This window comes from Odocoileus virginianus, chromosome 3 (assembly GCF_023699985.2).
Source record: "Odocoileus virginianus isolate 20LAN1187 ecotype Illinois chromosome 3, Ovbor_1.2, whole genome shotgun sequence".
NCBI lineage: Eukaryota > Metazoa > Chordata > Mammalia > Artiodactyla > Cervidae > Odocoileus > Odocoileus virginianus.
Genome location: NC_069676.1, coordinates 14,408,689 through 14,422,779, shown reverse-complemented (window position 1 = coordinate 14,422,779; position 14,091 = coordinate 14,408,689). Strand labels below are relative to the sequence as shown.

Below are 14,091 nucleotides of genomic sequence, written 5' to 3'. Positions count from 1 at the left end.
TCAGGTGTCCTTGAGCTTCCTCTCCTCCCACCACCTGTGGATGCAACTGCCTTTCCAGCAAATATGGTGGGCAAGGTGGATGCAGATCTCATCTGAGCTGTCCCATGGTCCAGTCCTTTCCCAAGGGGGTCCAGTCAGCTCAAGTTCTCCACTGTGGGGACCCTGCACCCCACCTCAGAGTCCATGAGGCCCAGCAGGTCCTAAACCCAGGTCACCCTGCCTCCTGCCCCCACAGCAACCCCAGCCTCACGCTGCAAAAACAATTATCTGGATCATCTTTATGGGGCTTAAGCTTGGGTGGGAGCAGATGGGGCATGAGCTAGGGATTTGGGGCTGGGTATCCACTACACACACCCTGCCCCCCCCCCCCCCGCCCCCGTATCCCAGTCTCTTAAAAAGCCTTCTCTGGCCTGGGGCCGGGGCAGAGGCCAGCGGAGAGGTGGACGGGATCCAGGGGAGGGGAGCAGGGACAACGATGAACCAGGAAGAGGAGGATGTGGGCTCAGCCTGTGGCAAGGTGAGCAGGCCCCACCCACCCCACCCCCCACTCAAGGGCCCGTGAATGACAAGACTAATTCGTTTGTAGGGCACCTAATTAGCAAGGAGTCTTCTGGGACCCCTGACCCAGTTGCCACCTAAGAAGGTATAGGAGGGCACTTGAGGTTCTGAGTGCCTAATCCAGCCCCCAGCGAGGTCAGGGCTCTCAGTGATGACCCCATGGGGGGAGGGGGCTGGGATAAGGGAGCGGCCCCTGGGAAGGTCCCCTGGTTAGTGTCTCTCAGGCTGCCCCGCAGTCAGACCCCTATGTAGGACGTCAGCCCTCTCTCTCGGGGTAGCGCTGTAGTCACGTGGCACTGCTGGTGGGGTCCCCTGGGGCAGGGGCCAGGGCGAGATTGAGAAGGAGACTCATGTCTCATTTGGAGCAGCTCTGCAAAGCAGCACATCGGCGGGGACCATGGTGAGAGCCACGGAGAAGCTCAGGGCTGGCCCGGGAGCCAGGTGGAAGCTGGCTGGCTGGGTTGAGGGGTCTCCTGGCTGAGGGCCGGCTGGACTGAGCATGTCTGTTCCCCAGGCTGGCTCCCCAGACCAGGAGGGCTTCTTCAACCTGCTGAGCCACGTGCAGAGCGGCCGGATGGAGGAGCAGCGCTGCTCGCTGCAGGCGGGGCCAAGCCCAGCCTCTGACAGCCGTGAGAGTGGGCAGCAGGGTGTGCAGAAGTGGCTGTGATGTGGGTGGCCGGGCATGAATGGGGCAAGTGGCCACCTGGGGGACCTGTGGGCAAGAGTCTGAGAAAGTGAGGCGGTGACTAGGGACAGAGATGCCCATGGGTTGGGGGCAGATACCAGCATGCTTCTTGGAGGATGTGAGTGGGGGGTGGCAGGGTGGGCTGGGGGGCTCCAGCTGGGCTGCCTGAGCTCCCCATGGCCTCGGCTCCACGCAGAGAGCGGCCCTGCACCCGAGATGGACAGCCTCATGGACATGCTGGCCAATACCCAGGGCCGCCGCATGGATGACCAGCGAGTGACGGTCAGCGCCCTGCCTGGCTTCCAGCCTTTAGGCCCCAAGGTAGGTGATGATCTTCCTGGGCTGAGGAGAGACCAACCAGGCTGAGGCCTTTAACCCTGCCTTCCACCCCCAGCCAGGAGTGCAAGGGGCCCCACCCCCACCTCTGTCCGTCCATCATCTGGTAGGAGCACTCATCCTGAGTCCCCGCCAGTCACAACACCCCGGTGGATCCAATACCCCAGTTCGGAGGGAGGGCAGAGGCCCAGACAGGGCTGAAAAGGGATCAAGGTCATGTCTGGGGCATGTTCAAGTCAGAGACATGGCGGGAACTCAAGGCTCCTGAGCCCGGGTGTCTGAGAGCTGTGAAGAGGTGACGGAGAATAGACCCCTCCCTGGGAAGGCACCCCGAGGGTAGAGGACAGGTGAGCTTGTGCAGAGGACGCATCCAGACCCCCACGGGTCCACATCACATATACTTGCCCACAGCTTGGCTTCTGATCAGGACCCCAGTGAGGCCCCCAAGACCCACCAGCCCCAAAATACCACCCTTAATATTGAGTAACCGAGAAGCACAGAGGCTCAGGGATGGTGGGAGCAGGTAAGGGGAGGGGGAGGTGTGACTCAGTTGCCATCTGCCGCCTCCCTCCAGTGTCTGTGTCCCTTCTGGCTGGCACTACCCTCGCCCCTCTCTCTGGTTGACCCCTGTGTATCAACAGGACGGAGTGCAGAAACGAGCTGGGACCCTCAGTCCCCAACCCCTGCTCAGCCCTCAGGACCCAGCTGCTCTCAGCTTCCGTCGGAACAGCAGCCCCCAGCCCCAGACACAAGCCCCCTGAGGGCCTAAGGCGTCCTGGGCCCCCCATGGCCCCCGAGAGCTGAAAATAAAGCACTTCCATGAGCAACAAAGAACCGTGTGTGTGTTATTCTGTGGGGAGGGCTGGAATTCCGGCTCGTGGAGGCCTCAGGGGCTCTGCTGGGCAGCACGAAGGAGTCTCTCCTCCCGCTGCTTCCGTATCCTCTCTTTGAATTCTTCTAGCTCTCGGCGCTGGGGAGGTGAGATGGGAAGGAAAGAGAGGCAAATGCACCTCAGGGCCTTGATCTTGTTCCCAGCCCTCCTCCCCTTAAGCCCCCAGATCGTGGCTTCAGAGCTCACTGTCTACAATGAAGCCTATGTCAATTACAACCCCAGATTAGCCTCAACCTTCAGAGGGTTCCCTGACAGCTCAATTGGTAAAGAATCCATCTGCAAAGAAGGATACCCCAGTTCAATTCCTGGGTCAGGAAGATATGCTGGAGAAGGGATAGGCTACCCACTCCAGTATTCTTGGGCTTCCCTTGTGGCTCAGCTGGTAAAGAATCTGTCTGCAATGTGAGAGACCTGGGTTCAATCCTTGGGTTGGGAAAATGCCCTGGAGAAGAGAAAGGCTACCCACTCCAGTATTCTGGCCCAGAGAATTCCATGGACTAGTCCATGGGGTCGCAAAGAGTCAGACGTGACTGAGCGACTTTCACTTTCACTTTCAGGGAGAGGGCAGTTAAGGAAATCATATGTCCCTCCACTCTAGGTTCCCTGCCCACGACTGAGGATCTCATCGTGGCCACAGGAATCCAGGCCCCGCCCCCCTCCGGTGGGAGAAAAATTACATGGCTTACCTGGTCCTCCTTCTCAGGGGGCCACAGCTCCCTCTGTAGGGACAAAGTCACAGAGTCACAAGCCAGAAGCCTCTAGAGCCCCGCATCCAGGGCAGGGTCGGCTCAGGGGAGGCTGACCCTGGTCCCTCATACCCTTCCCCACCCCCTGGAATGAACTGGTGCCCACCTTGCGCTGTATGACATAGTCCTCAAACCACTCGGCCTGATTGGCAATCCAGAACATAGCCACAGGGAAGGTGAGGTAGATGGTCATCTGGAAGGGAAGGGGACGGATGAGTAGTCAGGAATGACCATCCCCGCCTCCACCCCTACTGTACAGAGGCTGCTCAGAGTCTGGAAGACCATCCTCTGGCCGAGACGAGGTTTTTCCTCAGGGCTCTCCAGAGCCTCAAAACTCCCATCAAGGATACAGAAGTCATACCTAAGTCTAGTCCCCAGAACCCAAGAGCCACCCCCCACCCCCACCCCGAAAGCACCCTCCGAGTCTGGAAGACGCTTTCTCAAAGAAACACAGACATATTGGCCCCAGGAGCAGAAGAACTCTACTACAATAAAGGCATCTCTCTGAGACCTCAAACCACCCCCAGCTAGATTCCAGAGCACTCTGACCCAGAACTCATTCTTCAGAGTCTAGGAGTCGGTGTAGGAGAAAGACGCACACCCACTGTAAACCCGAGAGCTCCACCAGAGCCTTTAATCTTCCCTCTTAGAGCCTCCTCCCCAGGTCACATCTCTCAGAGGGCTTTCCTCACACCTCCCCTCCCAGAGTCCCCAACCCAGCGCCCCCTCCTCTGCGTCTCCAACTGTAAAGGTCCCTTTCAAATCTCTGGGGCTTTCGTCCCAGAGCCCCTCTCTTGGAGGCCCCCCTTTTCAGAGCCTTCTCCTCATACAGGAAGAACCCCGCGCCCAGCCTTCCGACTGCTCGGTTGCTCACTGACCCGAAACACCTCAAGCTTCACCCCCATGTTTCTCCTCTTAGGCTTCACAGCCGCTTCCGCCCAAAGCAAACCGTCCAACAAGACAGTAGGTCATTGGGAGTCCGCGGGCTGCACTGCTAAAGCTGATTGGTCCGAGTAGCTTTCGTCATGACGTCATCTTAGAGCGCTCGCCTCTGCTTCCGGTAGCTGGGGCAGTCGAACGGAAAGTCAACAACACCTGGTACAGGATCGGGAAGAGTTCAGCCAATGGGAAATTAGTCTGGTTCGAGAGAGCTGGCCTTTAGGCGTAGACGTCATCATACCGCGACTCCTGTCCGTACCTGGAGAGCTTGGAAAATGGTGGTGATGGCGCGGCTCTCGAGGCCCGAGCGGCCGGACCTTGTCTTCGTGAGTCCGCGGCGGGCCGGGGGTGGCATTCATAGGGGCACCAGGGCTTAGATACCTCAGGGGATTGGGGCTTGGCCACTCGGGGTATTTAGGCTAAAACTGTGCCGGTCTGAGGGCAGGAGAACCCTTACGGGCCGAAGACCGGCTGGTGATGTCTGGACCAGGCTGGTCAGGAGCAAGGATCTGGTGCCGGAGCCCAGGTGACCTGCGTAAAGAGCAAGTGGTCGAAGTTAAGGGCCTGGCATCCCGGACCTGGGACGGAAATGGGAGTGCGCGGGATGTGGGCGGGAAGGGAAACTCATGTAGCTAAACTTTGAGAGGCCTGGTGTTTGAAGTAAAAGCATGGTGACCAGTCCAGGGCTGGTTTCATTGGTAAAATCTAAGTGTTCCAGGTAACGGTCCAGGTCTGGTCCTGAGCGTTATAGTTTTTGGGATAAAGGCATGGTGTCTGGACGGGGAGAATCTTGGGAAAAGAAGTAAAGACCTAGTGATGTGGAGCTGAGTGGGCGACGGCCAGTAGAATCCTGGAGAGTCAAAGTCGTGGTGTTTGGAGTAGAGGCGTGGCATTTTCACTAGATTGATCCTTGGTGTCTTGAGTTAAAGGCTAGGGAACTTGTCCGTACCTTTCTTCCTGAGATAAGGATCTAGCTTCCAATTTCTGAGGCAGAGTTGAGCTAAACTGGCTGGTAGTATCCTGAGATGCCAAAGGTCTGCTGTCTGGGGAGAGTCATGCTCTGAGGAGGTAAGACTTGGTGACTAGGGTAGAGGCCTAGTGTCGGACCAGAACCTTGGTGCCTGTAGAGTCTGGTGACCTGGGCCAGAAAGTGGATAGCTTGATTTGGAAGGCCAAGAGAGTGATGTCTGGGTGATAGTCTCATGCCTGGCCTGAAACCCGAGTGACCTGGAACCTGGTGACCGAGGAGTCTGATAGTGTGATAGTCTGGGTCACGTTGTAGGTCATCAGATTCTGAGAGGTAAAAGTCTGGCCCAGAGTCCTGGTATCTGGGTGACTGGGCTCCAGTGGTGAGCAGTGGCATCTGGGACCTGGGTAGGGGTCCCAGTAGGAGTGGTGCTGTGTGCAGGCTCTGAGAGCAGATCTCTTCTCCCCATACCTTGCCCCTGGCAGGAGGAAGAGGACCTCCCCTATGAGGAGGAAATCATGCGGAACCAGTTCTCTGTCAAGTGCTGGCTCCGCTATATCGAGTTCAAGCAGGGGGCCCCCAAGCCCAGGCTCAATCAACTGTATGAGCGGGCGCTCAAGCTGCTGCCCTGCAGGTGAGATTGGCAGCAGCTGCCCTGTCTGGCCCCGCCCCCTGCCCCACCCTACCTTTTCCCATCACACCAGAACTGGCTAGTAGGTCCCAGGTCCCTCCTAGGTGTTGTGTCAGCGAGTAAACATCCCAGGAATCGCTGAGCACACCTTCCCTGATGTCCTGGCCGTTTTCCCCCGGCCCCTTCTCCCAGCACTCGTCTCATAGGGCAGAGGGGAGGGTCCTGGGAGTCCAGAAAAGCTGACCAGTCACTGCCCCTCCCTCCACCTCCCAGCTACAAACTCTGGTACCGCTACCTGAAGGCCCGCCGGGCACAGGTGAAGCATCGCTGTGTGACTGACCCCGCCTATGAAGATGTCAACAACTGCCATGAGAGGGCCTTTGTGTTCATGCACAAGGTGGGGAGGGGGCATGGCTGGGCCAGGGAATGAGTAGGGAGGTGGGGCTCAGAGTCCACAGAGGTGGACAAAGCAGGGGTGGGAATTCTGTGACCTCTGTGCATGCCGGGCTGAATGAGACTTAGTTCCTGGGGCACTGGGGTTCTGGGTCCTGCTGCAGGGGACATCCCGCATCCTGGGGCCCAGTGGTGAGGCTGGCAGCTCAGCCCCTCCTCTCCCCCACCCCTCCAGATGCCCCGGCTGTGGCTGGATTACTGCCAGTTCCTAATGGACCAGGGACGTGTCACGCACACGCGCCGAACTTTCGACCGGGCCCTCCGGGCATTGCCTATTACCCAGCACTCTCGTATTTGGCCACTGTACCTGCGCTTCCTGCGCTCACACCCCCTGCCTGAGACTGCTGTGCGGGGCTACCGGCGCTTCCTCAAGGTGAGCCCCTGAAAAGGGCGAGACGGGGCCAAGTTCAGGCAGGTGGACCAGTTCCCCAGGTCAGGACTTTCCAAAAACGGGCTTGTTGGGGGCACTGTCTGCCCTGACAGACAGGAAATGGGAACATGCCTCGTTGAGACAGACAGGCCTTTGTTTGTGAGTTCTGTGTTCAATCTCCAGAGAGTTTGCGAGCATCCACTCCACATCAGGCATTGGGACACGGGTGCTGGGGACAGCGTGGCTAAGACAGTCCCTGCTTGCACGGAGCTCTCAGTCTCACCTGGCAGACAAATGCTTACGACCTGACTGCATAAACCAGAGTAAATCTGCAACCATGAGAGCGCAGGGAACAGGAGATAAACACATACCAGGCAGGGCTGAGAGTCGAGGGGCAAACAGTGTGGAGGCCTCATGCGGTTTCCCCAAATTTATAGTCTCTTCTGCATTGTGAAATCCTTAGTGCAGTGCTGTTTTAGGTAGGGGGCTTGTGATGAAAGCAAGGCCTGGTCTGTGCAGGCTGGACCGCTGGTGTCTAACCCAGACCAGTGAGGGCTGGAACTGGACTGGTGAGGGCTGGGGCTAGACAGGTGCAGCGCTAGCTCCTGCCCAGGACAGTGGTGGGTGGTTGACCGGAGGAGGGGTGGGAGGAGGCATGGTGGTGTGGCCTTGTGGCCCCACTGACAGCCGGTGGTGTGTGGGTGCCCAGCTGAGCCCTGAAAGTGCTGAGGAGTATATCGAGTACCTCAAGTCAAGCGACCGGCTGGATGAGGCGGCACAGCGCCTGGCCACCGTAGTGAACGATGAACGCTTCGTGTCAAAGGCCGGCAAGTCCAACTACCAGGTGGGCCCTGGGGTGGGGGCTGGGCGGGAGGGCTGGCCGCTTGGGGCCAAGGCTGACCTTCCCTCGCCCCGCAGCTGTGGCACGAGCTCTGTGACCTCATCTCCCAGAACCCTGACAAGGTGCAGTCTCTCAACGTGGACGCCATCATCCGCGGGGGTCTCACCCGCTTCACCGACCAGCTGGGCAAGCTCTGGTGCTCGCTGGCCGACTACTACATCCGTAGCGGTCACTTCGAGAAGGTGCCTGGGCAGGCAGGGGTCTGGGAGCGGGGCAGGGCCTTCTTCCAGCACTCAGCCTTGGGGGACACCTGTGGACGTGCATATGAGCAGAAAATACATGCCAATGTATTGCTAGTGCACACCTTTGCACATGCCTTCCTGAAGGTGAGGCGAGGCAGACTGCCCGGCCCTGCCAGCGAGCACAGCCACCTTGAACCAGCGAAACCTATGATCCATGGTGGTAGCCTTGGACCTGTTTTAGCTTGGGTGTTCTCATTTGCTGAAGTTTCCTGAGAATGAACATTTGAGAGTGACAGTTGCCTTCCCACCTATTGGGACTCGGGCTGGAGTCGGGGTTTGGTGTGAGGGTCCCTCCTGAGTGTTGGTGTTACCATCTGTTCATGTTAGCTGTTCTTGTGGCAGTGGAGTGGCAAGCTTGGGGATGGGGGCAGTGTGGGGGTGGCTTAGAGAGATCCCTGGAGAGGCTGGCTGGGGCTGCGAGGGTGGGGAAGGGGTGGGCCAGGGGCGATCAGAGCAAGAGGGCGGAGCTGGAGTTGGGGCCAGGAGGGGGCCATGCGGGCCTGGGGAAGGGGGAGCCCTGCAGGCCAAGAAAGGGCCGACTGTGTCCCACTACAGGGAGCTGCCAGTTAGCCAGCTGTGAGCAGGACACAGGCCTGACCAGCTGTGTGTTTTAGAAAAATACAAAGACCCTTCAGGCTGACACTTTGAGTGGACCACATAGGCCGGGGCCACAGCAGGAGACTGGCCAGACAGGGGCAGAGTGATGGGGCCTCCCACCACTTTCCTTTCATACTACCTGTCCCCTTGGGGTTTGGGGGATGACCGGGAGAAGGCTGGAAAAGGGGGTCAGACTGGTGTGAGGGGTACTTTGTAGCAACAACTGAGCTCTCTGTGGCCTGCTAAGGTTCAGATCCTGGCAGGGTGGTTGGTCCCCTCTTGGGTCCCACTGGGGCTGGGCCGTCATGTATCTCACTTGAGCCCCATGGTGACTGCACGAGGAGCTGTCACTCTGTTTACTGATGAGGAGCCAAGGTCCCCGGATCATCTGGCAGAAGAGGAAGGGAGAACTCTGACCATTGTTGGGTGCTGGCGGGGCTGGGCAGGCCCCGGGAGTACCCTGCAGGGGTTCTGATTTGGGACGGGTGCTCAGAGGCCAGTTCTGTCAGATGCCTAGGGTCCCTGCGGTGGGCACACGTGCCTCTCCCCTGCACTTTCCTTACACCCCCCTCCCCCGCTTCCCTTCCCTGCAGGCTCGGGACGTGTATGAGGAGGCCATCCGGACTGTGATGACCGTGCGGGACTTCACCCAGGTGTTCGACAGCTACGCCCAGTTCGAGGAGAGTATGATTGCAGCGAAGATGGAGACCGCCTCAGAGCTGGGGCGGGAGGAGGAGGGTGAGCTGGGGGAGAGGGGTCCCTAGTGACTTGCTCAGTGGTGAGTGGGTCTTGGGGTCAGAGGCCAGCAGCAGGGGAGTGTGAGTGGGTGGGTTGCCAGAACTGGAGACACTTTTCAGTGGGGCTTGGGTTGAACACTGGTGGGAAGGGAGAGCAGGGTGGACAGCGAGGTGGAGAGGGGGCCTGGGCCAGCACTTGGCAGGGAAGGATGTCTGGGGAGGGGAGTGGGATTGAGGGGTTTCCAGGGTAACCTGGACCCTGCGCAAGTGTGGGGTCAGGGTGGCCCTGGGGCAGCTCGGGGAGGGAGTGCCCAGATGGACAGTGGGGGTGTGGGGCTAGGGACTGGCTGTGAGCTGACGCCCTCCACCGTGCCCCGACTTCCCAGACGACGTAGACCTGGAGCTGCGCCTGGCCCGCTTCGAGCAGCTCATCAGCCGGCGGCCCCTGCTCCTCAACAGCGTCCTGCTGCGCCAGAACCCGCACCACGTGCACGAGTGGCACAAGCGTGTGGCCCTGCACCAGGGCCGCCCCCGGGAGGTGTGTGACGGCCCCACCTCCAGAGCCTGTCTTCGCCCCGCCCTCCTCCGAGGCCCACCCCCTTCCCACCAGTTCCCCGCCCAGGCTGACTCAGCCCTTCCCGCCCAGATCATTAATACGTACACGGAGGCTGTGCAGACGGTGGACCCCTTCAAGGCCACCGGCAAGCCCCACACGCTGTGGGTCGCGTTCGCCAAGTTTTACGAGGACAACGGGCAGCTGGACGATGTGAGTGTGGGTGTTGCTTATGGGCGTCTTATGGGTCCTCTGCCCCGCCCCCTCGTGGGCGGGGTCTCAGCCTGGCCTCTGCCCGCCCCGCAGGCCCGCGTCATCTTGGAGAAAGCCACCAAGGTGAGCTTCAAGCAGGTGGACGACCTGGCCAGCGTGTGGTGCGAGTGTGGCGAGCTGGAGCTCCGGCACGAGAACTACGACCAGGCCTTGCGACTTCTGCGGGTGAGCATAGGCAGGTGAGGGGTGGGATGGACGGGCTTGGGCGCTGCAGGGTGTGCGGTCAGGGTTTCGGAGGCCCCCTGAGCGCCTCCCCCTGGGCTCCTTGCCCCTGCAGAAGGCGACAGCATTGCCTGCCCGGCGCGCTGAGTACTTTGATGGCTCAGAGCCTGTGCAGAACCGTGTGTACAAGTCTCTGAAGGTGTGGTCCATGCTGGCCGACCTGGAGGAGAGCCTCGGCACCTTCCAGGTGAGCCCCTGGGACAGGATGGGGGTGGGATTGCACCTTCCAGCTGAGCCCCTGGGATGGGATGCGCTCCCTGGGAGGGGAAGGGGGCTGACTCCACCCCCGGGGTGTGCCACCCTGTCCCTTCCCCACAGTCCACCAAGGCAGTGTATGACCGAATCCTGGACCTGCGCATTGCCACGCCACAGATCGTCATTAACTATGCCATGTTCCTGGAGGAGCACAAGTACTTTGAGGAGAGCTTCAAGGTGAGGGGGTCCCCACCCAGGTGTCTGGGGAACTGTTCATGTGCTCAGGCAGCCCCCACAAGGTACCCACCCATTGGGCAGCTTAACCCACAGAGGTGCGTTTTCTTCCTCATGGAGGCCCGAAGTCTGAGATCAAGGTGTGGGCAGGGTTGCTTTCCTCTGAGACCGCCCCCCGCCTCTGGCTTGCAGAGGTCTCCTCTCTGTGGTGTTCTGGCGTGGCTGCCTCTGCTGTCATGAGGATGTCAGTTGTGTTGGAGCGAGGTCACCTTAGTCATCGCATTTTAATTCAAGTTACATCTTGTAAAGTTTTTTTTCCCAAACGCAATCTTGTTCTGAGGTACTGGGAGCTAGGGTTTCGACTTGAATTTGAGGGAACACGGGGACACGGGCCAGCTTGTGACAGGCGCAGAGTTCGGCCTGTGTGTGTGTGTGGTGGGGTGTCCCTGCCCTGCTGCTCGGGTGATGGGTTGTGTGCACGTGAAGGGTTTTCCATGTGTGTGTGTACACTCAGAGGGGCTTTGCCACACTCTGTGAAGCTTTGGTTGTGTACACGTGGGGACCATGCACATATCTGGACAGGGGGGTGTTGTACACATGAGTGCCGCCTCTGAGTGTCAGGCCTGCCCCCTGCCTGGGTGGTGACCTTTCTCCCCAGGCTTCAGTGTCTGTGGAGCTGAGGATCTCTATTCCCTTTTTCAGCCATAAAGTTGCTGAGTTACCTTAGTGAGTCCTAGTCCAGCTCTGTCTAGGGTCCTGGCAGTCTGAAGAGGGAGACAGGCCACATATTGGCCGCCAGGCTGGGTTTTAATTGCGTGATCATGGGGAGGAGCAAGAGGGAGGGGCGGGCGTGAGGGGTCCTCCTGCTGAGGGCTCACACACAGCACCCCCTTGGGCAGGCATATGAGCGCGGCATCTCGTTGTTCAAGTGGCCCAACGTGTCGGACATCTGGAGTACTTACCTGACGAAGTTCATTGCCCGCTACGGGGGCCGCAAGCTGGAGCGGGCACGCGACCTCTTTGAGCAGGCGCTGGATGGCTGCCCTCCCAAATACGCAAAGAGTGAGAGGGGTCAAGTGGTTTTGGGGGGGCATCGCGTCCCGGGCCCAACCGCTGACCTCTCACCGCACCCCCTGCTTCGTCCTGCCGCAGCGCTGTACCTGCTCTATGCACAGCTGGAAGAAGAGTGGGGCCTGGCGCGGCACGCCATGGCAGTGTACGAGCGCGCCACCAGGGCCGTGGAGCCCGCGCAGCAGTATGACATGTTCAACATCTACATCAAGCGGGCGGCCGAGATCTACGGGGTCACCCACACCCGCAGCATCTATCAGAAGGCCATTGAGGTGCCCGCGTTGGGGGGTGGGGCGGAGGGGGGAAGAAGAGGGTCTTGCAGGCAGGGAATCTGAGCGAGCCTGTGTCTGTGTGGCAGACGGCACCCCCACCCCCATCCCAGCCTCCCTGACCCCTCCCAACCCCACCAGGTGCTGTCTGATGAGCATGCCCGGGAGATGTGCCTGCGGTTTGCTGACATGGAGTGCAAGCTCGGGGAGATCGACCGTGCCCGGGCCATATACAGCTTCTGCTCGCAGATCTGCGACCCCCGGGTAGGGACGGTCCTGAGCCTGGGGAGGGATGGGCGGGGGGTGGGAGGTTGTGGCCAAGCTGACCAGCTCACATTGCTGCTACCCTCCTCTGCAGACGACCGGTGCCTTCTGGCAGACGTGGAAGGACTTCGAGGTCCGGCATGGCAACGAGGACACCATCCGGGAGATGCTGCGGATCCGCCGCAGTGTGCAGGCCACATACAATACACAGGTCAACTTCATGGCCTCACAGATGCTCAAGGTGTCGGGCAGCGCCACGGGCACCGGTGAGTGAGCCCTTGCTATGGGCGCTGGCCACCCAGGTCTGTGAGCATCAGGGTCCACCCTGTCCCCCACGCCTCAGGCTGGGAACTCCCTGGGGGACCGGGGCCTCAGGCTCACGTGGGGGGTGCCCAGCTGCACCCAAAGCAAAGCAGGCGCGGTCCCCGCGGCGTCTGAGCCCCACGTTCCCTGCCCTCGCCCCCAGTGTCCGACCTGGCGCCCGGGCAGAGCGGCATGGATGACATGAAGCTGCTGGAGCAGCGTGCCGAGCAGCTGGCGGCGGAGGCTGAGCGGGACCAGCCCTCCAGGGCCCAGAGCAAAATCCTGTTCGTGAGGTGAGGGGGGCGCCCTGAGGCCGGGGCTCGGGGCCAGCCAGCTCTCAGGAGGGGAGGCGCCGGGAGGTGGGGGGCCGCCGGCCCGGCTGAGCAGTGTGGCCCCCGCCCGCCCCAGGAGTGATGCCTCTCGGGAGGAGCTGGCTGAGCTGGCGCAGCAGGCCAACCCAGAGGAGATTGAGCTGGGCGAAGACGAGGATGAGGATGAGATGGACCTGGAGCCCAACGGTGAGGGGCCAGTGGGCAAGGGAGGGTGGAGGGTGGGGGCAGGACCCCCTCCCAGAGAGTGACCAAGTCCTCCTCACACCCCGCCCCCATCCAGAGGTGCGCCTGGAGCAGCAGAGCGTGCCAGCTGCTGTGTTCGGGAGCCTGAAGGAAGACTGACCCCCACCCCTGCCCATTCTGCCTTTCCCCTCAATGAAGCTTGTGTTTGTATGTCCTGGTCTGAGCCTCCTTCCTGCTCGCCCTCTCCTGCTGCCCAGGTGCCTGAGGGGTTTGCCAACTCAGCGCCCCGCCCCCCTCCACCCCCGGATTGGCTCATGTGGGAGGTGGGGCAGCTGGGCTCCAGGCCAGGGCAGGCACCCGCCCCACCCTCACCCCACCGAGCCAGTTCTGGACTCTGAGGCCAGTCTCTCTGCGGCCTGAGGGCTTGATCCTGGAGGGGCCCCACCCCGCTCCCCATCAGCAGGTAGACAGCACCCCACCTCTAACCCTGCCTCCCTGGGCGAGGGCGGCACCCCCCCCCCCCCCTTGGGAGGTGACTAGTCTGAGAGCTCTGGAGGCAGGCAGGCCTGACCACCTCCGAGATCTTAGCAAGGCTATTCTCTACCTGGACAGCAGCCAGGAGCCAGACCTCGGCCCTGGGCCACGGCCAGGGCGTGGTCCTTAGTCCTAAGCTCTGGGAAGCCATTAGTGGGCTCTAAGCTATTAAAGGATTTGAAGCATTCAGGGACTTAATCAGATTTGTGCCCTTAACAGGCCAGCCAGGCTGCTGTAGGACCGGCTGGTGGCAGGAGGTGACTGGGGATGCAGTCATGGGGACAGAGAAGCGAGTGAGCAGGGAGGCCTTCAGGAGGCGAACGTGCAGGATCAGATGACCCTGGGGAGGCTGAGGTTCCCCACTTGAGCTTGTGACATAGCTCCTCCACCTGAGACATCCGGGGGCCATGTCAAGGCAGCAACCTCAGACCTGGAGCTTGGAGGAGAGAAACAGGACCCTCTTGGCCCAGAGGTGGTCACCAAGCCTAGAAACGTAGGCAGGCGGCTGGGGAAGAGAAGATCAAGTTTAGCAGTTGGCCAAGGACCAAATGACAGGAGGGGCCGATAATAACAGCCAGGCTGAGGAGGAAAATGAAGCCAGTGG

General features: G+C 60.5%; 3 protein-coding genes across 6 annotated transcripts; 2 read left to right on the top strand and 1 right to left on the bottom strand.

Moving 5' to 3' along the window:
- Window positions 1–734: 734 nt before the first annotated feature.
- PCP2 (Purkinje cell protein 2) lies at window positions 735–2,413 on the top strand. 3 transcript variants are annotated; one of them, XM_070464786.1, is made up of 4 exons: window positions 735–958; window positions 1,073–1,193; window positions 1,440–1,564; window positions 2,221–2,413. In XM_070464786.1, exons 1-4 carry the CDS (start codon window positions 956–958, stop codon window positions 2,338–2,340), a joined length of 369 nt encoding a protein of 122 aa, XP_070320887.1. In that variant the 5' UTR covers window positions 735–955; the 3' UTR covers window positions 2,341–2,413. The 3 variants fall into 3 exon arrangements, with proteins under 3 accessions (XP_070320887.1, XP_020771944.1, XP_020771945.1); XM_020916285.2 differs by having other exon boundaries at window positions 797–958; window positions 1,073–1,205; XM_020916286.2 differs by having other exon boundaries at window positions 810–958; window positions 1,073–1,187.
- Window positions 2,405–4,205, bottom strand: PET100 (PET100 cytochrome c oxidase chaperone). 2 transcript variants are annotated; one of them, XM_020916287.2, is made up of 4 exons: window positions 4,096–4,205; window positions 3,324–3,410; window positions 3,158–3,190; window positions 2,405–2,549 (listed from the first exon to the last, which is right to left on the bottom strand). In XM_020916287.2, exons 1-4 carry the CDS (start codon window positions 4,120–4,122, stop codon window positions 2,466–2,468), a joined length of 231 nt encoding a protein of 76 aa, XP_020771946.1. In that variant the 5' UTR covers window positions 4,123–4,205; the 3' UTR covers window positions 2,405–2,465. The 2 variants fall into 2 exon arrangements, with proteins under 2 accessions (XP_020771946.1, XP_070320889.1); XM_070464788.1 differs by having other exon boundaries at window positions 4,048–4,137.
- An 84-nt stretch (window positions 4,206–4,289) lies between these two features.
- On the top strand, window positions 4,290–13,163 carry XAB2 (XPA binding protein 2). Its single transcript, XM_020916284.2, has 19 exons — window positions 4,290–4,482; window positions 5,609–5,757; window positions 6,028–6,151; window positions 6,383–6,580; window positions 7,287–7,421; window positions 7,496–7,660; window positions 8,911–9,055; window positions 9,441–9,592; window positions 9,701–9,820; window positions 9,914–10,045; window positions 10,158–10,289; window positions 10,421–10,534; window positions 11,431–11,593; window positions 11,684–11,874; window positions 12,013–12,135; window positions 12,230–12,401; window positions 12,602–12,731; window positions 12,847–12,956; window positions 13,051–13,163. Exons 1-19 carry the CDS (start codon window positions 4,432–4,434, stop codon window positions 13,110–13,112), a joined length of 2,568 nt encoding a protein of 855 aa, XP_020771943.1. The 5' UTR covers window positions 4,290–4,431; the 3' UTR covers window positions 13,113–13,163.
- The last annotated feature ends 928 nt before the right edge of the window (window positions 13,164–14,091 follow it).

Coding starts and splice junctions, on each gene's coding strand:
- PCP2 (XM_020916285.2), top strand. Junction 1,206..1,439: donor CCGTGAGAGTGGGCAGCAGG/GTGTGCAGAAGT, acceptor GGCTCCACGCAG/AGAGCGGCCCTGCACCCGAG. Junction 1,565..2,220: donor TCCAGCCTTTAGGCCCCAAG/GTAGGTGATGAT, acceptor GTGTATCAACAG/GACGGAGTGCAGAAACGAGC.
- XAB2 (XM_020916284.2), top strand. CDS start 4,432: ATGGTGGTGATGGCGCGGCTCTCGAGGCCCGAGCGGCCGGACCTTGTC. Junction 7,422..7,495: donor CCGGCAAGTCCAACTACCAG/GTGGGCCCTGGG, acceptor CTCGCCCCGCAG/CTGTGGCACGAGCTCTGTGA. Junction 7,661..8,910: donor GTAGCGGTCACTTCGAGAAG/GTGCCTGGGCAG, acceptor CCTTCCCTGCAG/GCTCGGGACGTGTATGAGGA.
- PET100 (XM_070464788.1), bottom strand. CDS start 4,122: ATGGGGGTGAAGCTTGAGGTGTTTCGGGTCAGTGAGCAACCGAGCAGT. Junction 3,191..3,323: donor ACTATGTCATACAGCGCAAG/GTGGGCACCAGT, acceptor TTGTCCCTACAG/AGGGAGCTGTGGCCCCCTGA. Junction 2,550..3,157: donor CCCCTGAGAAGGAGGACCAG/GTAAGCCATGTA, acceptor TCACCTCCCCAG/CGCCGAGAGCTAGAAGAATT.